The sequence below is a fragment of the Mustela lutreola genome, chromosome 6 (genome assembly GCF_030435805.1).
Source record: "Mustela lutreola isolate mMusLut2 chromosome 6, mMusLut2.pri, whole genome shotgun sequence".
NCBI classification, from domain to species: Eukaryota; Metazoa; Chordata; class Mammalia; order Carnivora; family Mustelidae; genus Mustela; species Mustela lutreola.
Genome location: NC_081295.1, coordinates 102,102,700 through 102,128,762, shown reverse-complemented (window position 1 = coordinate 102,128,762; position 26,063 = coordinate 102,102,700). Strand labels below are relative to the sequence as shown.

The 26,063-nt window shown below is 35.1% G+C and overlaps 1 protein-coding gene across 2 annotated transcripts in view; it reads left to right on the top strand.

Annotated features, from left to right (window-relative positions):
* Positions 1-26,063, top strand: part of HMGCLL1 (3-hydroxy-3-methylglutaryl-CoA lyase like 1) — a 206,185-nt gene that overhangs the window by 134,822 nt on the left and 45,300 nt on the right. Inside the window, exon 8 of one of the 2 annotated variants that reach the window (XM_059178288.1) lies at positions 4,749-4,825. The exons of the other annotated variant lie outside the window; for it this stretch is intronic. Within the exon in view, the coding sequence (XP_059034271.1) occupies positions 4,749-4,799 (51 nt within the window). The 3' untranslated portion in view covers positions 4,800-4,825. Of the gene's footprint in view, positions 1-4,748; positions 4,826-26,063 lie in introns of those variants that run through there. 2 annotated transcript variants of the gene reach the window in all.

The window sequence follows — 26,063 nt, the reverse complement described above, 5'->3', positions numbered from 1 at the left end:
GAGGCTATGAATTAAGTCCTCATCTGGATGTATCCCGGGAACCCTCCATGCTTGGTACTGGCTTTGCTCTATAGAGGGTTAGAGAAGTATCTATAGATAGGTGTGTGTATATAGATATATAGATATAGATATGTAATTTGAACAGTGAAGAGCTCTAAGTAGTGGGGAGAATGCATACAAGAGTAGATTTGGTTACTGTCAGACCTTGGAGAGTTTCCTGTATGAGCAGAGGGAATTTCCAGTTTCACAGAAAACCAAAGGTGGCAATATATGCACCAAACATGGAAGAGCTTTTTTATTTTGTTATACTTTTACTGTCAATAGACAGCTATGTTTGCAAGTCAGACAAGTTGATTAATGTCTTGTTTTATTGTGGAAGATGAATGGATATGATTCTGGGCGATGCAGAGATGAGAAGACAAAGTTACAGAGACCAGAGACACAGTAGAGCAAAACCTATTACAATAGTCCCTTCTGATAAATGATTAGGGGGAAACAGAATGAAGGACACATAAGAAAAATGTTATTTCAATGCAGACTCAGTGGGACTAGGAATTGCCCATTTATTTATTTATAGGTGAGAGTTGTTCAGGAAATCAGAGTAATAACTCCAAGACTGCAAGTATAAAAAACAGGGGATTAGGATATTTAATCTTTCTAAGATATTGTCAACTTTATGAGAAAAAATGAAATGTTCTGTTAATGATAGTCATCTGTATTTTATGAATTTATATTTGACATGACCACAACAAAATAATTCTTCAGGGCTGCCTCAATCTTTAAGGCAAATAGAACTTTAGAATGCCTGTCCACCTAATAATTTAACAGTACAGTCAAAACTAAATTTTGCATTTATTATTTTATTATTTAAAACAGGTTTAAAGGGGCATATTATTGTTTTTCTTCCCAGTTTTATTGAGATACAATTCAATGTATGAGTTCCAAGTGTAAAGAATAAACATTTGACTACCTATTTTGTGAAATTATCACAGTAACAAGTTTCCATAACATCTAACACCTCATATAGACGTGATAAGAAATGAAAAAAAAAAGTTAATCTTTTAACAGATTACTTTAAAGTTTCTGTGTATTTATTAGAGAGAGAGAGAGCACAAGCCACAGGAGAGGCAGAGGGAGAAGCAGACTACCTGATGAGCAGGGTATCCAATGTGGGGCTTGATACCAGGACCCTGGGATCATGACCTGAGCCAAAAACAGACACTTAAATGACTGAGCTGCCCAGGTACCCCTAACAATCATATAAAACAGTTGGGAGTATAATTATCATGTTGTCTATTCTATCACTAGTACTTATTTATAACTAGCAGTTGACATCTTTGACCACCTTGCTCCAGTTCCTTCTCCATCCACTTCTGGTAACCAAAATCCTGATCTCTCTAGGGTTTTGTGTATATGTGTGTGGTGTGTGGGTTTTAAATTTGGAGTGTAGATTTAAATGGCATAATTCAGTATTTGCCTTTGTCTAACTTATTTTGCTTGGCATAATTTCTTCAAGGTCCATTTATGTTGTTACAAATGACATGATTTTTTTTTTATTGCTGAAGAGTATTCCATGGGTGTGTGTGTGTGTGTACACGTACACACACATATGGAAACATCTTTAACCATTCATCCATCAATGGACACTTAGGTTGTTTTCACGTCTTGACTATGATAAATAATGCTTCATTGAACATGACATACAGATATCTATTTGAGTTACAGTGTTCCCATTTCCTTTGGATATAGCCCCAGAAGTGAAATTGCTAGATAACACGGTAGTTCTCTTTGTAGTTTTTGTTTGTTTTATGAACCTCTGTACTATTATCTTTTGTGGCTGCACCAGTTTATAATCCCACCAACAGTGTACAAGATTTCACTTTTTCCTCATTTTTACCAGGACTTTTTTCATGTCCTTTCAATTATAGCCATTTTAAGAGGCACGAGGTAATATTTCATTGTGGTTTTAATTTGTGTTTCCCTACTGATGAGTGATGTTAAAATCTTTTCATATGCTTCTTGGCCATTTGCATTGTGTCTTTGGAAAAATGCCTACTCAGATCTTTTGCCCATATTTTTTTAAAGTAGGCTCCATGCCCAGTGTGGAGCCCAACATGAGGCATGCCCTCACAACCCCAAAATCAAGGCCTGAGCTGGGATCAAGAGTCAGATGCCCCCTTTTGCCCATTTTTTAATTGGATTTTTATTTTGTGGCTGTTGAGTTGTATGAATTCTATACATAATTAGGATATTAATCTCTTACCAGTTAATGATTTACAAATTTTTTTCTCATTCTGTAGATTTTTTTCATGTTTTTTTTTTTTTCTATACAGAAGCTTTTTAGTTTGATGTAGTCCTAACTTTTTGTTTATTTATGCTTTAGGTGTGATAACCAAATAATCATTGTCAGAGTCATATCAAGGAGTTTTTACTGTTTTCTTCTGGAAGTTTCATAGTTTCAGATCTTACATTTTAGACAGTAACTCATTTCAAATGAATTTTTGTGAGTAGTATAAAAAAGGGTCTAGTTACATTTTTTATATGTAAAATCCAGTTTTATCCCCACCATTTATTGAAGAGGATCTTTTCTCCATTGTCAAATATTAAACATACTACTTAAGGTTATTTTCTGAGCTTTAGATTTTGTTGCATTGATCCTTTCTAATGACAGTACCATACTGTTTTGATTACTATAGTTTTGTAGAATAGTGCAAAGTCTGATGCCTTCTACTTTGTTCTTCTTTCTCAGTTTTGAATCTTCTGTGGTTCTATATATCTATATCTATCTATATGGATTGTTTTTTCTCTACCTATGGAAAAAGTACAATTGGAATCTTGATAGGGATTGCATCAAATTTCTAGATGGCTTTTGGTATTGTTGACATTTTAATAGTATTCTTCCAATCTATGAACACAAGATACTTTCCATTTATTTGTGGTTCCTTCAGTTTCTTTCATCAGTGTTTTCAGAGTAATTTCTTGATTTCTTGGTTAAATTTATTTGATGGTATTAAAAATGGGATCAATTTCTTTATTTCTTTTCCAGATAATTCATTGCTGTAACAGTTTTGTGGTTGAGTCTTTAGGATGATCAGTACAGAAAACTATGTCATCTGCAAGTAGAAACAATTTTACTTCTTTTTCTTCTTCTTTTATTTTATTTAATTCTTATGGCTTTCATTTTGTTGCCTGATTTATCTTGTAAGGACTTCCAGTACTATGTTGAATAGGAGTGAGGAGAGTGGACACCTTTTGCCTTAGTCCTGATTTTAGAGGACAAGCTTTCAACCTTTCTCCCCTGAGTACAATTTTTTTTTTTAAATTATGAATGAGTGTTCATTGGGTACTTTTCCTGCATCTACTGTGATGATGATTGGATTCCTTCCTTTCATTATAGTAATGTGATTTAAGTAATGTAGATGTTCAACCATCTTTGTACCCCAGAGGCAATACCCACTTGATTGTAGTGAACGATCCTGTTAATGGGCTGCTCAATTAATTTTATTTTAGTATTTTATTTTGGCATCTATATTCATCATGAATACTGGTGTGTGGTTTTCTAGTAGTGTCCTTCTCTGGCTGTGGTGTCAAGGTAATATTGGCCTTGTAAAATAAATGGGACTGTTCTCTGAAGGACTGGTATTAAATTTTTAAGCATTCATAAATATCACTATCAAAGACATCTCTTGGGCTTTCTTTTGTTGGAAGAATTTTTACTTCTTGCTTATTTAGTCTTGGTAGGTTATATGTTTCTAAAAATTCTTCCATTGCTTCTACTTTGCCCAGTTGGCATATAGTTGATCATAGTAGCATTTTACCTTCTGTTTCTCTGGTATCAGTTGTAAGGATTTTTTAATTTTTTTCTCCTTAGTCTAGATAAAGCTTCCTCAACTTTAACTTTTCAAAGAATCCTGAATTTCCTCTCTTCTTTTTCTTTCTTCCCGTTTTCTAACTTTGGGTTCAGTTTGTTTTCTTATTGTAGTTCCTTTGCTTTGCTTGAAATACATTTTCTCTCTCTTCACACTTATTGTATGTGTCTTTAAGGGCTAATGGGGGGTCTCATGTAGGGGGCATATTAATATGTCTTATTTTAATCAATTCAGCTATTTTATGTCTTTACATAAAAATGGAAGAAACTCTCTTATCTAAAGTAATCACTAATAGGTAAAGATGGTGACATCTGCTTTTGAAGCTATTGTTATTGAATTCTTCAGTTCTGAGATTTTGTTTCTGTTTCTTTGTGAAACTTCTCATTGTTTTCCTAGTTATGATCACTTGTATATATGCTCTTATAGTTCACTAAACTTCTTAAAAGCATTATTCTGAAGTCTTTGACAATACTACATAGATCTCTATTTCATTAGAGTTGTTGGAGCTTTATTAGTTTCTTTTAGTGGTATCTTTGCCTGATTTTTGCATTTTTAAAAAATATTTATTCATTTGACAGAGAGATCACAAGTAGGCAGAGAGTCAGGCAGAGAGAGAGGGGGAAGCCGGCTCCCTAACGAGCAGAGAGCCCCATGTGGGACTCGATCCCAGGACCCTGAGATCATGACCTGAGCCAAAGGCAGCAGCCTAATCCACTGAGCCACCCAGGTGCCCCGTGATTTTTGCATTTTAATAAGAAGGCTGCTTTTCTAAACTTTGCAGACTTGCTTTGTCATAAATAATATAGCACCCATCAGTTTGGGTTCTTAAAGTGTCTGCTGGTAATGTCCTTGGGTTTAGTGTTCATGTCTATTTTGCAGAGTCAATTGTTCAAGCTTGCCATCAGTGATTGGAGTTGTACCATTGGGTAAGTGCAGTTTGATTTGGACCTTTGGCTTGGTTCCCTGCCCCAATGAGGCTGAAGGATGGTCTCACTGGTTTGGTAGGTTCTCTGGTCAGGTTACTGGATGGTTGTGACTGGGTACTGTAATCAGCTTTAGAGGGTGCTATAACTTGTGTTTCCAGCCGCGTTGGAGCAACAGGACAACAACATGTTGTTGCGCAGCTTTCAGGCGCTCCCATCAGCCCTTCTGGTCAACTGGGGCCAGGCTGGGCTACAGCACGTTTGGCAGTTATTTAGCTCCCTGATCTGGGCAAACCAAGCTCAAGGATTGGTAACGCTCTTTGAGGGTTGGGATCACACAGGCATTCAACTGATCTCCCTGGTCCTAGTGGACCATTGGTTTGGTTCTGCCCTTAGCTAGTGGAGATGCTGCCTGTATGAATGTATTCTGCCAAGACTAGAGTGTTGACTGTTACAAGCCACTACACCTTTCTCTGTCACATGCAGGTTTTCTTTCCTCAATCAATACAGTGCAAGACCCCAGTAGGATGTCACCCAGCCAGATGCACCGTGAGGCTTCCCCACCCCCCCTTGGAGGCACCTTTTTTTCCCTGGGGAGACCTTTCAGCATGGTCCTATACTTACCTAGGAGAGTGGCAGTGCAGTCTCCTTGTAGCTACTTTCTAATGCAGTATGCCTTTGTCCCTTAGGTCTCATTCCCCTGTTCTAGGATTGTCTTAGGGGGTGTGTTATCCATGAGTAGTTGTTCTTATGGGGGAAAGCAAAGTCAGGAACAATGGATATTGCCTTCTAGGTGATGTCATTCCTCCTATAGGTTGGGTTTTAACACCCCAAACCATTATTTTTAAATATTTGGAAGCTATAGCTAAGCACAGGGAAAAATTCTGTACTTATAATTTCACCATGTAGGGGAAATTATTACATATGTAAGACTTATTTTAATAATTAATCATATACACACATAATTAATCATATACACACATAATTAATGTTTTTGATCATGTATTAAGCTAAAAAACCTGTACCTCATGATCCCTACTGCACCCTACACATACTTAGAGGCAATTTGAGGGTTAAGAATTGATTTTGGGTGAGAGGTAAACTTGGAAGTAATTAGCTGTCGATAATATTTAAATCCAAGGGTATGCATAAGATAATAGCGAAGAAATGAGGACAAAAGCTGAACTACCAAACTATTATATCAGTAGATCAAAGCAGATATTGAAGAAACTGAGAAATAGTGTCTCATGGGGTGGAAGAAAATCAAGTTACTCTTGATTCCTAAACTTTCAAGGAAAAAGTATTTCAAAGAGAAGAGGGAATCAATGGTCTTAAGTGCTGGATAGAGGAATACTGCATATCGATAACATTATCTTTTCTTAATGGCTTCTGCCTTTGGAATTGTGCTTAGAAGAACCTTTAAATTATATAATCTGCTTACCTGTCTTTTCTTTGGCTTCATTTCTTATATTCCAATATTTTATCCAGTTGTACTATATTTTAATTTATGGTAAAAGAATTTTTAATGTAGTTATTATACAACTTCTTTCCTCACCAATAGACAATGTTAAGCTATGACAAATGCTAGATTTTTATACTTTTTTCTCTCCCACCTAAGGCAACTGTGGCTTACTTACCAAGGTTAGATTAGTTGCCCAAAGGCACCAACTTGAAAGGTAATAGAATTAGGATAACAAGTTAGGTTATCTTGTCTCTTCCTGTCAGTTTTGTCTATTTATTTCATGCAAGTGTCATACCTTTAATTACTGTGACTTTTTATTAGAGATTTAATCTAATATGGCACAACCCCTGTATTTAGTCTTTTTATCAAACCTTTAAATATTTGTCTCATTTAACTAAATTTATCTAAAACCTCATCCTTCAAATATCCATTGAAGACATAAATTTAGAGAGGAGCGACATAAGAATATTATCTCTCCATTCAATAAATTGGTATATTTTACTTTTTTTCATGTTATAATTTATATAAAAATGAAATAGGTTATTTCAGTAGATGGCTTACAAATTTAGATTTCTAACCCTGGATGAGAATTGTTTAAATATATGCTTATGTTTTTCTTCCTGATTTTGGGTTGCTTCTTTCTTATATTTTTTCCATCTTTTTCTCCATGAGGCTCATTTCCTCATTAATTTTGGGGGGAAAAACTTTCCTTACAGGATATGGAAAATGTTTACAACATCCATTTCCTGAGGTAAAAAGTTGAGGTTTGAAAAGGATGCTTTCAGAATTAGATTCCCTTTACTTTGATCTCATAATAACTATAGATAACTAAATAAAGGTCATATTTCTTAGTAAAATGTTTCCAATTCAGTAAACATTCTTAAAGGAAACATTTGTTTCAATAACCAAAACCCACTGTTTTCACTCAAAGTCTAAATTAAAAGAATACTGTTTCTATTCTGTAAGGAAAGAAAATCCTATTTATTTTTCTACATAGACATTTTGGAACACTTCCCCTTGAAAATACACAAGACTTTATGGGTACCAGACCTTCAAGCGAAATATATTAGCATTCACATCAACTCTAAGAAGGCCAACAGTTATCCATAGTGTATCTATTAAAAAGAAAGGGAGATACTGAAACTAAGCAAGGTATTTTAATTAAAATATAGCTTTCTGAATTTGATCCTAGTTTATTTTTGACTCATTTTTTTAAATATAAAGGTATAGAACTTCCCAAGAGTTAAGGATCACCAGAGTGTGTGAGATTATATTAATTCAAAATAATGTGATTTAGGAATGTTACTATGTTTGCCAATGTGGTGTTTGGTTATTAAAAATCATGGTATTTACTGCAGGCTAAAGAAACAAATGGTATGTTCCCATCTGAAATCCTAGGTGAGTGTGTTCTTTTGTGGCATGGGTTGGAAGATGTGACTGTATTACAAAAAAGTTAAAGTAAAAACATAGAAGTGACATTAGGGAAGAGGCAGACGAAGAGTAGCCTCTCTTGGCCATTTGGCCTGAGAAGTAAATTGAAAAAAAAAAAAAAGACATTTGTAATGAAATAATATTGAAGGGAACAACAATACATATAATATTAGATGAGCTGTTAATTATATTAACTACTTACCTTCTTAAAATTTTAGGTGCTTGAGAATCTTGCTAAGTTGCTTGTCAAAGTGACTTTATATTCTTGCCTGACAGAAATAGGCTGGACCAAAGTTACAGGTAGCCCCTGCAAAGGGGATGCCCTAAAACATGCCCTAAAATCTGGTTTGCTTCTTGTATCTCACTTACTTGTTTTTCATCCCTGCAAGAATTTGAGTTATAGTGGTTGCTGGGTTTAAGACATAAAAATACTGGGACCTCTTCCTAAGCCAGGATTCAATCAGAGTCTGTGGTCTTAGAAATTCTAGATCAGATTAATTGGAATTATAGTTTAAAATGAATCCTGTTGAACTACAGTCAGCTAAAGCAAATGAAAGTAGTAGATCTATACACATGTACGTTTATAATTATCTCTGTGTATTGTTTTAACCTTCAGACTTTTTTTTTTTTAAAGATTTTATTTATTAATTTGACAGAGAGAAATCACAAGTAGATGGAGAGGCAGCCAGAGAGAGAGAGAGAGGGAAGCAGGCTCTCCGCTGAGCAGAGAGCCTGATGCGGGACTCGATCCCAGGACTCTGAGATCATGACCTGAGCCGGAGGCAGCGGCTTAACCCACTGAGCCACCAAGGCGCCCCTAACCTTCAGACTTTTACACAAATGATTTCCTTTAGTTGAAAAAAAAATTACCTTTAAATATTTCAAGTGAGTTTCTACACTGTATGGAGATCTTGTCCTAATACAAAACTGGGTGGGTGTGGGGAACCAGCATAGATATAAAGTGTAAGATTATAGGAGAATCACTTGTGGTTATATAAATGAAAAAGTTACGATGAGAGCAACAGGGAATTTATAATTTTATATTCAATGAAAATTCAAAGGAGATTTATTAAGACTTCGTATTTCAATACATAATGCTGCACTCAAATGTAATATAAGGAAAAGTGTTCTGTTTTAAGTGTTGTCAGAGGTTGTGACTAAGAACAATAGGGGTGGCAAATTGTTCTCAGCAGACAGTAGAGGCTCCCATGCAGAATGTGGAAAGGCTGGTAAAGAGCTTTATAAAAAAGCCCAAGCCTGGGGAGAATAGGACTTGATCTTTAAGATGGAAGGATGTATGGGTGATTTTGAGAGTCCCTTCATTTTGGTTTATAGTCAAAGCCACATTCAATTCCTTGTTAGAAGATAAGGAAAAAATAAGACAAATTAAGACCTGAGGACATTTTAGATCTACTATCTCCCATTTAAAAAAAAAAATGTATAGGACATATTGGTGAAGAATAAATTTCTAGAGAAATATTTCTCCATCAATATGAAGTTATATATTTATCATGAAAAGAAATTGAAGTGACATTCTCTTTCCCTCAGTATAGTTCTATGTGAGAATAACCTGGAAAAGACTTGGTTTACAGGGTTGACATCACCAAGATGTTGACATAGTGCTACTTGTGAGAAAAAGTGAAGTCAGAAGTAACAACTATTCAGGGACAAGGCACTACTCAGAGAATTGTAGAACACAGGAGTAAGTCTGAAGTACCACCTTGCACCTGAGAGACCAACACAACATGAGAAGGGTAAGATGAACAGATACATATAAGCACATTTCCCTTTTCCTGGGCTACACAGAACCATGTAATAAGTCTCCCCTCTGCCTCTCATTCCTCCAGTGGGAAGAGAGAGCCCAGGTGTCACATCCAGCCACTGCCTTTTCCACCACTGTGGGTACATCTACTGATTTCACCTCAGAGTTTTCAAGGGATACTGCAGGGCTCAACCTTTGGGAATCTAATTGTTCTGAGGGGAAGGAAGAAAGGGCTCCCAAAAAACAGTACTTGATTCTTGACAGGGTAATTTATATCCACACAATCCAAGTACAAATCCACACTAGTAGTTTTGTTCATCTGCAGATCCAAGTTGGTGGTGGACTCTAACCAGAGAGCTTAGTGAGGTGGAAGTCTGCCTAGTTTGCTTGCCCCGAAGGCTGGTCTGTCCCTGCCTAGCCAGAAGAGCTGAGTCATAACCCCACCAATTCCTGATTGATTTATGACCCCTCCCAACTAGAAATCATGTTCAGGAAATTTTGAGAACCTGGAGTGTGCCATCATAGACCACCTAGTGTGGAGTGTAGCCTAAGTGCCCCCTGACAGGAAGAATGAGAACACCTGAAAACTGTAGTCAGGCAGGTGGACAGACCTCCTTGCACACACAGCAAAGCCAGTGGCTCTATTCTTGCATACACATCTGCTTGTGTCAAGACCACAGACACTTCAAAAACACAAATGTAAGATACCAAAATTTGTGGGTCACAGCAAAGGCAGTTCATAATGGTAAATATCCTAATTTTACAATTCAAGCAACCAGAACAAATTAAGCCCTAATGAACAAAATAGGGAATGAAGAGACAAGTCCATAGATATTTTCTATGAAGAGCTGGTTCTTTGAAAGGTAAATGAATTGGCAGACCTTAAGAAAGGAAAGAAATGTCAACCACCAATAATGGGTTAGAAACGACTATGAACAATTGTATACCAACAAATTGGACAGCCTGGAAGAAATAGATAAATTCCTAAAGACATATAACCAACCAAGACTTAATCACAATGAATTATAAGATCTGAACAGACCTACTACTACTACTAAGGAAATTGAACCAATAATTAGAAACCTCTCAACAAACAAAAGTCCAAGAACAGACTGCTTTGAGTAAGAAGTCATACTAGCCCTTCTCAAAATCTTCCCAAAACTATAAAAAAGGGTATGCTTCCAAACTCATGAGGCTAGCAGTCTTAGGCAGCCAAAATAAACAAACAAACAAACAAAACAACTACAGGCCATATCCCTGATAAATTTAGATGCAAAAATCCTCAACAAAGATTAGCCCACATTTAACACATGAAAAAGCTCATATAGCTATTCAAGTGGAATGTATTCCAGAGTTGCAAGGATGGTTCAGCGTTCATGAGTCCATCAACATGATATACCATGTTAACAAAAAGAATGATAAGTCATATGATCATCTCCATAGATGCAGAAAAGGCCTTTAACAAAACAAAGTCCATTTATAATACTAATTCTCAACAAAGCCTGGGTAGAGGAAAGAGCACTCAACAAAGACCAGATATGACAAGTCTGCAGCTAACATGATACTTGATGAAAAGCTGAAAGTTTTTTCTCTAAAATCAGAAAAAAGACAAAGATGTTCACTCTTTCCACTTCTATTTAACATAGTACTGGATGTCTTAGCCAGTGTAGTAAGGCCAGAATAAGAAATAAAAGGGATCCAAAGTGGAAAGGATGAAGGTAAAGTGTCACTGTTTGTGGATGACATACCACATATTAAAAAGCGTAGAGACTGAACCAAAAAAACCTCTTAGAAATAATAAACAAGTTCAATAAAGTTGCAGTAAATTTATCTAAGGAAGTTAAAGGCTGATACACTGAAAACTCTAAGATACTGATCAAAGAAATTGAAGAAGATACATATAATTGGAAATATAGTCCTGTTCATGGATTAGAAAAATTAATATTGGTAAAATGTCCATATTATGCAAAGCAATCTACAGATTTACTGTAATCACTATTAAAGTTCCAATGGCATTTTTCCATAAAACAGTTTTAAGATTTATATAGTACTACAACTGGTAAAATCACTAGATAAAAATATGGGCGTTCCTCAAAAAGTTAAAAAGAGAACTAATTATAATCCAGCAATCACACTATTATTTTCCCCAAGAATGCAAAAACACTAATTCGAAGGGATACATGCATCTCTATGTTTATAGCAGCATTACCTAGGATAGCCAAGATAAGGAAGCAGCCCAGTGTCCATCGATTGATGAACTGATAAAGGTGATATATATGTTGTGTGTGTTTATACATACACACAGGAATACTATTCAGCCAAAAGAATGAAATCCCACCATTTGCAATAACGTGGATGGAGACAGAGAGTAGAATGCTAAGTGAAGTCAGAGAAAGAACGGGTACCATATGATTTCACTCATCTGTGGAATTTAAGAAACAAATGAGCAAAGGGGGGAGAGAGAGAGAGAAACCAAAATACAGATTCTTAATTGTAGATAACTGATGGCTACCAGAAGGGAAGTGAGTGGGAGAATGGTTTTAATAGGTGATGGGGGTTAGGGAGTACACGTAATAAGTCTTGATTGATAAGCATTGCGTCATTATGAAACTGTAGAAACTCTATTTTGTACGCTTGAAACCAGTGTAATACATGCAGTTAATTGTGATTAAAATAAAAACTTTAAAAAAGACCCCAAATATTCCAAGTAATCTTGAAAGAACAAAGGCAGAGGAATAATACTCTGTTATTTCAGAATGTATTATAAACCTACAGTAATTAAAACAGTGGTATTGGCATAAAAATAAATGAATAGCTCAATGGAACAGAAGAGCAGCCAGAAATAAACCTGCAAATACAAGGTCAATTGATTTTTGGCAGAGGAGCCAGACATATGCAATAGGGAAAGGATAATCTTTATGATAAATGGTGTTGGGAAAATAAGATTGCCACATGCCACAGAATGAAACTAAACTAGAATGACACCATAAAACTTCTAGAAGAAAACATGGTGGTAATTTGGCACATCCATTATAGAAAATGGTATGGAGGTACCTCAACAAAATTAAAATTAGAGGGGCGCCTGGGTGGCTCAGTGGGTTGAGCCACTGCCTTCGGCTTGGTTCATGATCTCAGGGTCCTGGGATCGAGCCCTGCATCGGGCTCTCTGCTCAGTGGGGAGCCTGCTTTCTCCTCTGCCTCTCTGCCTACCTGTGATCTCTCTTTGTCAAGTGAATAAAATCTTTAAAAAAAAAAATTAAAATTAGAACTACCATTTGATCCAGCAATTTCATTTTGAAGTGGAAGTTATTTGAATGAGATGAAAATACTAATTTAAAAAATGATACATGAACCAACATATTTACTGAATCATTATTTACAATTGTTAAATATCGAAACAAGTGCCCACTGATTAATAAAGATGTTTATACAATAGAATATTTAGCCATAAAAAATGAAATTGTTCCATTTGCAGCAAGGGTGGATTTCAAGGGCATTTGTTAAGTGAAATAAGTCAGGTAGAGATAAATGCTGTATGATCTTTCTTATATCTAGAATGTAAAAAAAAAACAAAAAACAAAAAAACCCTCATAGATACAGAGAATATATTGGTGGTTGTCGGGGGTTCCTGAACTATTTTTTTAATAGAATAATTTATAATAAAAAATATGACACCTTTTATCCATTTCAAAAATATTTTTAGAAAGAAAATTCAACAAAAAGCTTTAGCAGCCTTGAAGCCACTTCTTCCACTGTACCCAGGCTAGAAAATCAATTTTTGCCCCACTTATTGCTGACGGCAGCCTTCAGCCCTTCCAACCAGGGAACTGTATCAGAGTGCATAGAGCGCTGCAGGGCCCATCCAACAACCCTGCCTACAGTGGCACTTAAGAAGAGAACACAGCTGTGGCTTTCCTTAGCTGCAGAGAAAAACTGGTGGCCTCACTTGACCAGGATATTCAGTGTACCTTTTTGTCTGATTAGAGCCCCCATATAACAACCCATTATAAGCCCTGGGTCTTCTCTTGCTTTCCTCCCATGCAGGGAAGCTAATTCATAGCCCCAGATAATACTGACTAGACTACCCAGTCATGAACATCATCTAATAAGTTTGACTAGAGAATTAAGGAAACTGATGAATGAACCAATTTATAGCCTCATCTGGGTATGGAACCAAGCCAGCAGCCCTATCCAATTGTTTTCAGCCAGTGGTACACTCACCCTGAACTTCAAGCATGACCATTTGACTCACCCTAAAATAGACATAGTAGTAGATCCCATTTGGTCAAGGACTTTACAGTTAAACATAGAACCAAAACTGAACAAACTGTTGGAGAACTGTCTCTGACAAAGAGAACCTGCAAAGTTTGGAAGATGAGACCACTTAGGTGCTCAAACAACAGTATTACAAATCAAGGATCATGAAAATGGAGATAAATTTGACACAAAGGAAATTTAAAAAGCTGTAACAACTGATCCTAAAGAAATTAAGACCTATGAATTCTCAATTCAAAATAATCATTGTAAACTTTTGTGAACTACAAGAACACTAATTAGGAAAACAATATATGAGCTAAATGAGAAGTTCAAGAAACTACCCCCACACACAAAAACCTAGAGCTAAGAAATAAAATAAATGAAAGGATATGTTCTTTAGATTCAAAAGCTGATTTGATCATACAGAAGGAAGAATAGGTGACCTGAAAGACAGGACATTTGAAATTATTCAGACATCAGAGGAGTAGAAGGAAAAAAAAAAAAGAAGAAGAAAGCCTAGGTGCTTATGAACACAATGAAAAGAAACAATATTTGCCGTAGGAATTCTGGGAGGTGAAGATAAAGATAAAAATGACAGAAAATATATTTAAAACAATATTGACTAAAAGATTCTCAAACCTTGTAAGGGAAACAGGCATCCAGATTTAAGAGGCCCAAAACACTCCAAATAGAGTGACCTGAATAAGGCTATACCAAGACATATTACAATTAACTTATCAAAAATCAAAAAATTCTAAAACAACAAGAGAAAAGGGGAAGTTACATAATAGGGAAGCCTCATAATAAGACTGTCAATAGATTTCTCAATAAAAACTTTTCAGCCCAGAGGAGAATGAGATGATATATTCAAAATATTGAAAAAAATCAACCAATATTTCTATACATGGGAAAGCTTTCCTTCAGAGATTAAGGAGGGATAAAAGTTTTACAAACAAAACAAAGTTGAGGGACTTCTAGTCCTGCCTACAAGAAAAGTTATAGAGGGGAAATAAAAAGGGCATTAATTAAGTCATAAAAATATCAGGGCTATTAAAGTTACTGGTAATAGAAATAGGTAGTCAAAGTTGGATTCTGTAGTGTGGTAATGGTGGTATATAATTCACTTACAACGTGATTTAAATAATGCTTAAAAATGTAGTTACGGGGATGCCTGGGTGGCTCAGTTGGTTGGACGACTGCCTTCAGCTCAGATCATGATCCCGGAGTCCCGGGATCGAATCCCACATTGGGCTCCCAGCTCCATGGGGAGTCTACTTCTCCCTCTGACCTTCTCCTCGCTCATGCTCTCTCTCACTGTCTCTCTCTCTCTCAAATAAATAAATAAAATCTTAAAAAAAAATGTAGTTACGGTTATTTTTACTATAATAATATTGCACAATATAAAATATGTAAATTCTAACACCATTAAACTAAAAGTGTGCAGAAAGAAGAAATGAAAGTGAAAAGTAAAGTAATTCCATTGCAATTAAGTTGTTATTACTTTAAAATAGAGGGTTAGAGTTTTAAGATATCTAACATAGACTCATTACAACCACATAGAAAGACTAGTAGTAATAACATGTGTTAAAGAAGTCAAAGTATACTGATACCACAAGGTATCAAAACACAAAAAAGGGACAGTGGGCTAAGAAAAAGGAACAATAGATTCACAAAAAAGCAGAAAACAATAAACCAAATTTTTTTTTTTAATTTTTTATTTTTTATAAACATATATTTTTATCCCCAGGGGTACAGGTCTGTGAATCACCAGGTTCACAGACCTAATAATAAATCCTAAATGTATTAAATTTTTCAATCAAAAGACATAGAGTGACTAAATGGAAAACAAAATGGAAAACATGATCCAACAATATGCTGCCAATAGGAGACTCCCTTTAGCCTTAAAAACAAACAGACTAAAAACAAAGTAATGGAAAAATCTCATTTTCAGTGTTAACCACAAAAAAGCAGAGGGAGATAGATAAAATCTTTAAAAATAGGAAAAAGGTACAAAAAGGCCATGCGTCAATCAAGAAGATGTGACTACTAAATATTTATGTGTCCTACATCAGAGCACCTAAATATATAAAGCATAAACTAAGGGAACTAAAAGAAAAATTAGATAGGAATACAATAATAGTTGGAGATTTTAATACCCCACTCTCAACAATGAGTATTGTATCCAGACAGAGAATCAATAAGGAAACAGCAGATTTGAACATTATCATCCAAATGGGCCTAATAGACTTATATAGAATATATATATCTGATAATAGGAGACTATAGACACATCTCTGACATATTTGGGGTTTTGTTCCAGGTCACCACAATAAAGTGATTATTGCAAAAATGATGATTGCATCTAATGATTTTGTTGGTTTCCCGGTACAGTGCATATGAAAGTTATGCTTACATTATATGTGTACACTATTTACACAGTATATAGCCTAAGAAATGTTCAATAGCATGATGTCTAAAAAATGTATATACCTAAACTAAATATTTTGTTGCTAAAAAAAAAAATGCTAAGCATCATCTGAGCTTTCAGGGAGTCATAATCTAATGACAGGTCACCATAACAAAGTACTAATGAGAAAGTTGAAATATGGAAAGAATTACCAAAATTATAACACATACCAACTGAGAAAATGCTGTTGAAATAATGATGCTAGTATGTTATGTAACTCAGGGTTAACACACACCTTTAATCTGTAAAACATATAGAGTACCTGTGAAGTAAATAAAGCTCAATAAAAGGAGGTATGCCTATATACATTTTTCTCAAGTTCACATCAATCATTAACTAGGAGTGTCCATATGTCAGGCCACCAAACAAGTTTCAGCAAATTCAGGAACACTGAAATCATACCAACTATCTTCTCTGACTAGATGGTATGTATGGAACAGGAAATCTATAAAAAGAGCAAAACTGACAGCACCAGTCATTGACTGTAACTGCAGGAGAGACCTTGAGCCAGAAGCAGCCAGGGATGACCTTCCCAAATAATGACCCAGAGAGAATCAAATGATTGCGCTCTTCCAAGTTGTTGAAGTTTGGGATGATTTGTCACACAGCAATTAAAAAAAAAAAAAGCAAAACAAAATTTCAAGAATACTTGTATATGAAGCAACTTTCTCTTAAGCAACCAATGGATAAAAGAAGAAATGAAAGGGTAAATTAAAAAGTATCTTGAGACAAAAATGGAAACACCACATACCAAAATGTATAAGATGCAACAAAGCAGTTCCAAGAGGATAGTTGATAACAATAAACACCTACAATAAGAAGCAAGAAAGATCCCAAGTAACCAACTAATCTTATCCCTTAAAAAGTAGAACAAATTGAGCTCAGGATTAGCAGAAGCAGAGAAAAAAAAATTGAGAATAAAGCAGATAGAAATAAAAAAGAGAACAGAAAAGCAAGAGAAAAGTTTGACCAATCCAAGAAATCAGTTCTTTGAAAATATAAACTTGACAAACTTTTATTTGGACTAACTAAAGAGAAAATAGAACAATTACCAACAAAATTATAAATGAGAAATGGGACATTACAACAGCTAACATAAAAATATAAAGGATCACAAAAGGCTACCCTTATCAACATATGCCCACAACCTGGACAGCCTAGAAGGAATGGTGTAAAATTCTTAGAAACCTAGAGCTTACAAGAATGAATGAGAAAGAAATTTAAAAATCTAATAAGAGACTGAGTTACTAGTAAGGAGATTGAATCAATAATCAAAAACTTCTCAACAGAGGAAAGCCCAGGACCAGATGGCTTCACTGACTGATGAATTTTGTCCAACACCTATATAATTTATACCACTTCTCAATTTTTTTAAAATGATAAGCAGGGAACATTTCTAAACTCATTTTATAAGGCCAGAATTTCCCAGATTTCAAACCCAGAAAAAGACGCAGCTAAGGAAACTACAGATCAATATTTTTGATCAATATGGATATAAAAATTCTCAATAAAATACTAACAAATTGAATTCAGTGCATTTAAAATCACATACCATAATCAAGTGGGTATAATTCCTGGGATACAAGGACAGTTCAATAACCACAAATCAATCAACAGGATACATTAATAGAATAAAAAAGAATTGCATGGTCATCACAAAAGAAACTTGAAAAGCATTGGACAGAATTCAACATCCATTCATGATTAAAGGCACTTAACAAATTAGGATATAAAGGACAAATTTCAATGTAATAAAGGTTGTGTATGATATGTCCCCAGACAGCATACTCAACAGACAAAAGTTGAAAGCTTTTCCCTAAGATTGATGTGATTCCCACTCACCACTCCTATTCAACACAGTATTGGAAGTCCTTTCCAGAGCAATTAGTTAAGATGCAACATGGGGGCTTAAGTGGGTAGGAGAAGAATCAATGAAACAAGATGGGATTGGGAGGGAGAAAAACCATAAGTGACTCTTAATCTCACAAAACAAACTGAGGGTTGCTGGGGGGAGGGGGGTTGGAAGAAGGGGGGTGGGGTTATGGACATTGGGGAGGGTATGTGCTTTGGTGAGTGCTGTGAAGTGTGCAAACCTGGCGATTCACAGACCTGTACCCCTGGGGATAAAAATATATGTTTATAAAAAATAAAAAATTAAAAAATACATAATAATTACATATGAAAATTATAAAGGAAGAAGTAAAACTGTCTCTATTTGTAGGTGGTATGATTTTATATGTTGAAAATCCCAAGTCTCCACAAAAATCAAATCCACTAAAGTTATAGGATGCAAAATTAACATACAATTAACAGTAGCATTTGATACACTAATAGCAAATTATCTGAAAAAGAGTAATGATGTACTATATGTTGGCTAATTGAACTTAAAAAAGAAGGGGAAGAACAACAACAACAACAAAAAACAAGACTGAAGTCCTCACAATGCCAGATTTGAAAAAGAACTACAAAGCTGAGTAATCAAAACAATGCTGCTGGCACAATAATGGACACATAGATCAGTGGAACAAAATAGCCCAGAAATAAACCCATACTTACATGATCAATTAATCTACAGCAAAGATGTCAAGAATATACAATAGGCAAAAGACAGTCTCTGTAGTATATTGTGATGAAGAAACCGAATACATACCAAAAGAATGACAATGGACCACTTTCTTAAACCATATAGAAAAATAAACTCAAAGTGAATTAAAGACCTAAATGTGATACCTAAAGCCATACAAGTGCTAGAAAAAAACAAAGGCAGTTATGTCTTCGACATCAGCCTCAGCGACATTTTTCTAGATATGTCTCCTAAGGCAAAGGAAACAAAACCAAAAATAAACTAGTAGGACTATACCAATATAAAAACTTTTGCACAGTGAAGCAAACCATAAAAATTGATAAGGGAATCTACGAATGGGAGAAGACATTAATAAATTATATTTGATAAAGGGATAATATCTAAAATAAACTTTTACATCTCAAAACCAAATAATAATCCACTTGAAAAGTGGGCAGAGGATCTGAATAGACCTTTTTCAAAGAAGACAAGCAGATGACCAACAGACATTAGGGAAATAGGAATCTAAAGCACAATGAGATACTACTTTATGCTTGTCAGAATAGCCATCTTCAAAAAGACAACAGATAACAAGTGCTGGTGAGGATGTGGAGAAAAGGGAACCCTTTTGCCCCATTGCTGGGATTATAAACTGGTATAGTCACTATAGAAAAGAGTACTCTCAAAAAATTAAAAATTGAACCACTTTATGATCCAGCACTTTCACTTCTGGGAATACATCTAAAGAAATGAAAACAGTGATCTGAAATATGCAAACTACTCATTCAATGAGGTTTTCTTTCTTTTTTCCTTTTCTGATAATTTATTACATTCTATGAATTCTCATTTAACCTAACTTTTCAGATATGTTGGTATAACCTTTTCATCCACAACCCCACATGCACAGCAGTGTTCACCACAGTCATGATATGGAAGCAGCTGAAGTGTTCATTGACAGATGTGTGGACCAAGAAGTTTGTAATATATAATGTGAAATATTCAGCCACAAAAAAGAAGTTCTTCCATTTGTAACAACATGATACACTTTGAGGACATTATGTTAAGTGAAATAAGGCAGACAAAGAGAAAGGGAATATTGTATAACCTCTCTTATATATCGAATTTAATAAAAAAAATACCTGTAGGAAAAAAACAAGCTCATAAAAAAAGGATCACTTTTGTGGTTATCAGAAGTGAGGAAAGGAGAGAAGAGAAATTGGGGAACTATCTTCAAAATGAGTAAGCTTCAAGTTAAAAAAATTAAATAGGTACTGATGATGGGTATAGCATCAGGATTTTATATCTATATCTATATATCTATATATATCTTATTCTTTTTTTGCTTTTCCTTTTTAATGTGTCTATATGAGATGATAGATGCTAATTAACCTTATTGTTGTAATCATTTCTAATATATGTAAATCAAGCCATTATGCTCTACACCTTAAACTTACACAGTTATGTATATTAATTATATCTCAATTTAACAAGATGTCATCTCAAATGCAAATTTTCATTCCACAAAAGACAAAGAGAATGACTGGCATTGCAATGGTGCCTCACGAGTGATTTGAGAGAAATCTAACCAAATATGTAAAATGTTTAAACATCTATGTGATTACTAACCTAGATTCATGCATGTTTTTATATTTCCTTTGAACAATATTTTCATCTTCAAGAGCTGTTTGGGTTATATGAAATATTTTGGTAATGACTGTCATTTTTTAAAATAAATACATGAATTCTTTTTTTTTAAGATTTTATTTGTTAGACAGAGATCACAAGTAGGCAGAAAGGCAGGCAGAGAGATAGGAGGAAGCAGGCTCTCCATGGAGCAGAGAGCCCGATGCGGGGCTCGATGACCCTGGGATCATGACCTGAGCCAAGGGCAGAGGCTTTAACCCACTGAGCCACCCAGGCGCCCCATGACTCTCATTTTTAAAACATATTTGTTCTTTTATAATCCATTCACCCAAAGATGTTTCTACTCTGTAAATTTTTAAGACTTCACTCTATCATGTCTCAGATAAATCCCCAAGTTAATTCATATCTACTAGTTTTTCATTTGTTCTTTCCTTTCTCTCCTATTCTAAATTCATGTGGAAATGTTGCTATGTTTCTTCCTAAATTCTATAAATAGTTCATTAGTTCATGAGCTTCTTCACATCTCACTTCTGATGTCATAGAAGAGATGAGAAGATGGAATGTACAATGTTACAGTAAACAAAACATAGTAAGAAAAGGTTATGCCAACATATTTGAAAAATTAGATGAAAAGAAAATTCATACATGATATAAATTATCTGAAATGGAAAAAAGAAATAGATCTGCATTGAAATAGTAGTTCACATTTTTTCCACAGAGAAAACATCAGACTCAGATGCTTTTATGGGTAAATTATATCGAACACAAAGTAAGAGAGTAGTTTATGTATTACACAAACATTTTCAGACAATATTGAAATACGTAACCTACCCAATTTCTTTTTACTACTTAAGGTTTTATTTATTTATTTGACAGAGAGGGAGAGAGAGAGAGAGCACAAGCAGGGGCAATGGGAAAAAAAGCAGCAGGCTCCCTGATGAGCAGAGAGCCAAGGTGGGGCTCAGTCCCAGGACCCTGGGATCATGACCTGAGTCAAAGGCAGGCACATAACAAACTGAGCCTAACCCAGGTACCCAAAGACAGCAAAATAATGAGGCAAAGATAGGCATATGAACCAAATGACAAAATAGAAAGCTTTTAAAAGAGAGACTCAAGTACTTGATTTGTAATAAAAGCATCAATACAATTTAGTGGGGAAAACATGATGTTTTCAGTAAATGGTGCTTGTTCAATTAGGTATCCACATGGAGAAAAAAAATCTTAACCCCTGCCTCACACTGTACACAAAATCAAGTACTGATGTTTTCTAAATCTAAATGTGGAAGTAAATAGCATGAGAGAAAATGATTTGTATACACAGATTTATTACATAATAAAGAGATAAGAAGATAGAAAAATATCAATAAGCAAACAACCTTAAAATGAGAATTTTCTGTCCATAAAAAAGACAAATTATAAAGCCCTGGTATCAGCTCCACATGTAAAGAGCTTGAAATCATCATCCTCATCTGTAAAATAAGAAAAAAAAAAAAACAAAATAAGTCAATTTTCTTGGACCCATTAGAGAACAGATTGCAAGGCAAGCTTCCATCCTAAAATCTGGAGATAGACAAATCCAGAGATGCACAGCTGAGATTTCTTTACTGTTAGGTGCATTTAAATGATATTTCTTGACAAACTGCTGGAGGCTAAGCATGGATAAACAGGAGGTGAGGAGCCAGTCTCAAAGGAGTCATCATAATTTCTTGAGTTTTACCTCAAGGAACCCCATCAAGTTCTAACATCTTCCTGTGGGTTAGACAAGGAGAGTGGAAGAATGTTCACTATACAATATTATCAAAGATTCTACCTTCAAAGGACTATTCTCTAGGGAGAAGGCCTTACCAGAACCTTATCCCAGCTAGAGAAGGATACCCATCCCACTCTAGTCCCTGCCAAACTTCGTGTCTTTCTAACAGGGTAGGGGGGGAAATGATACTGCTGGAGAAATATTTGTGAAGGTCACCTCCACATAGGCTCACTAAAAGTCTGAGAATCTTAAGATTATAAGATGCCTCCCTTCCCCTATACCTTATCATCACACCAATAAGTCCTCAGTATACTCACCCTGAATTAAAGCTGAAAAGGCTACAAGATATAAACTCTCTTTAAGGGGGAATACTTATGGAATCCCTTGACAAAATCAAGGAAACTAGAGAAATTTGAAGCCTCTGATTATTACAGTTACAACAAACATTCACAACAACCTAACTCCTTGCTAGACTAACAAAGCCTCGCACTTGTTTAGCTTATTTTCCTTAGTTTCTGTCATCAGATACAACATGTCTGGCTTTCAACAACAGCAACAAAAAATCACAAAAGCAGCCAAAAGCCAGGAAGAAAACAGAAAACAAAGTCTAAAGGCACAAAACACAGAACCAGACTCAGATATAATACAGATATTAGAACATTCAGACTGGGAATTTAAAGTGACTATAATTACAGTGTTAAGCACTTTAAGGGCTAAAGTAGAAACATGAAAATAAAAAGAGTTGTGAATATAGCAGAGAGATGGAAACTCTAAGAAGGAATTAAAAGGAAATTCAGATATGGACCCTCAACTCTATGGTCAAATAATCTTCGACAAAACAGGAAAAAATATACAGTGGAAAAAAGACAGTCTCTTCAATAAATGGTGCTGGGAAAACTGGGCAGCTATATATAGAAGAATGAAACTCGACCATTCTCTTACACCGTACACAAAGATAAACTCAAAATGGATAAAAGACCTCAATGTGAGACAGGAATCCATCAGAATCCTAGAGGAGAACATATGCAGTAATCTCTTCGATATTAGCCACAGCAACTTCTTTCAAGGTATGTCTCCAAAGGCAAAGGAAACAAAAGCGAAAATAAACGTTTGGGACTTCATCAAAATCAAAAGCTGCACAGCAAAGGAAACAGTCAAGAAAACAAAGAGGCAACCCACGGAATGGGAGAAAATATCTGCAAATGACAGTACAGACAAAAGTTTGATATCCAGGATCTATAAAGAACTCCTCAAACTCAACACACACAAAACAGATAATCATATCAAAAAATGGGCAGAAGACATGAACAGACACTTCTCCAATGAAGACATACAAATGGCTATCAGACATACAAATGGCTATCAGACACATGAAAAAATGTTCATCATCACTAGCCATCAGGGAGATTCAAATTAAAACCACATTGAGATATCACACCAGTTAGAATGGCCAAAATTAGCAAGACAGGAAACAACATGACTTGGAGGGAATGTGAGAAAGGGGAACCCTCTTACACTGTTGGTGGGAATGCAAGTTGGTGCAGCCTCTCTGGAGAACAGTGTGGAGATCCCTCAAGAAATTAAAAATAGAACTTCCCTATGACCCTGCCATTGCACTACTGGGTATTTACCCCAAGGATACAGATGGAGTGAAAAGAAGGGCCATCTGTACCCCAATGTTTAGAGCAGCAATGGCCATGGTCGCCAAACTGTGGAAAGAACCAAAATGCCCTTCAACAGACGAATGGATAAGGAAGATGTGGTCCATATACACTATGGAGTATTATGCCTCCATCAGAAAGGATGAATACCCAACTTTTGTAGCAACATGGACAGGACTGGAAGAGATGATCCTGAGTGAAATAAGTCAAGCAGAGAGAGTCAATTATCATATGGTTTCACTTATTTGTGGAGCATAACAAATAGCATGGAGGACATGGGGAGTTAGAGAGGAGAAGGGAGTTGGGGGAAATTGGAAGGGGAGATGAACCATGAGAGACTATGGACTCTGAAAAACAATCTGAGGGGTTTGAAGTGGCGGGGGGGGGGGGAGGTTGGGGGAACCAGTTGGTGGGTATTAGAGAGGGCACAGAATGCATGGAGCACTGGATGTGGTGCAAAAATAATGAATAGTGTTATGCTGAAAATAAATAAAAAAATTTAAAAAATAAAATACAAATAAAAGGAAATTCAAGGGGGGAAAAGGGAACAGAAATGAAAAATGAGATGAATTCCTTCATAGCCAAGGAGAGAATCAGTGAGCTTAAAAATATGTCAAAAGAAGCCTCATTAAACTGAAATGCAAAGGGAAAAATCATGGGAAAAAATAAAAACTGATTATAAATCAACTGTGGGACAACTTTAAAAAGTGGAACCTGTGTTATTAGAGTACCAGAAGGAGAAGAAGAAGAGAACAGAATAGAAGGAATATCTGAAGTATCTGAGGATATTTCAAAATTAATGGCAGACACCAAACCAAAGATCCAAGAAACACAGAGAACACCAAGCAGGATAAATATAAAAGTATCTATGCCTAGGCATATCATATTCAAATTGCAGAAAACTAAAGATAGAGAAAATCTTTTTAAAAAGCCAGAGGAAAATAAACATCTTACTTGTATAGAAACAAAATAATTACATTGGATTTCTCATTAGAAACCATGCCAGCAACAGGAAAATCAGGTGAAATATTTAAAATGTTGAAGGAAAAAACCCACAATTCTAGCATTCTGTATTCAAAAGAATTAATTCTTCAAAGGTGGTAGGGAAACAAATGCTTTTTCAGACAAAAACTGATAGATTTCATTGTCAATAAATTGCCCTACTAGAACTGTGAAAGATATTCTTCATAGATAAGGTAAATTATGTGTGTCTGAAAAATCAGATCTACATAAGAAAGAAAGAGCAGATGCAATAAAGGAAAGTAAAATACAATTATTTTATTTGAAATACTCTTAATACATCTAACAGACATCCGTTTGTTCCAAGTAATAATAGTTATGAGGTATCGAGTAATTTTAACCTAAGGATAAATGAGATGAGTGACAGCAGTGTTACAAGGGATGGGAGGGAGGAATGGGGAATACTCTGTTATAAGGTACCAGCACTACACATAAATGCTATTGGATTACTTGAAGGTGAATTTAGACTTTAAAAATGTCTATGGGAAAACCTAGGGGAAATCACTAAAAACTTTTTAAAGAATTATATGCAACTAATGAATTGTTGAACACTACATCAGAAACTAATGATGTAGTATGTTGGCTAATTGAACATAATAATTTTTTTAAATACTCAAACCTATACTGATTTAAAAAAAAAAGAAATTATAATTGATATACTAAGAGATACAATAGAGTCATATAAAATGTTCAGTTAAAACAAGAGAAGACTGAAAAAGATGGGAGAAATTAAAAAATTCAATGAATTAAACACATTTACAAACATGGTGTTTATTAATCTACCCATAATCTCAGTCATTTCAAATATATTTGTATATGTGTGTGTGTATGTGTGTGTATATATGTGTATATATATATATATATATATATATATATATTCTGTATATACATTTATACCTATAACATTAATGCACCAATGTGAAGACAGAGATTGTCAGAGTGGATAAGAAGTAAGACCTAACTATTTGTTGTATACCAGGAATCTCCTTTAAACATGAATACTCATGTATACATACCATACTAAAACCAATTAAATGAGAGGTGGGGTAGCAATATTAATTTCAGACAAAGCAGACTTAACAACAAGGAAAATTACCAGGGATAAATAAGCTTATTAATAATGACAAAAGGATAAGAATCCAAGGAGAAATAACAGTTGCAGGTGTAGATGCATCTAACAGCACAGCATCAAAATTTGAAGCAAAACTGATAGAAGTGAAACAAGAAATAGACAAGTTCCCTATTATAGTTGGA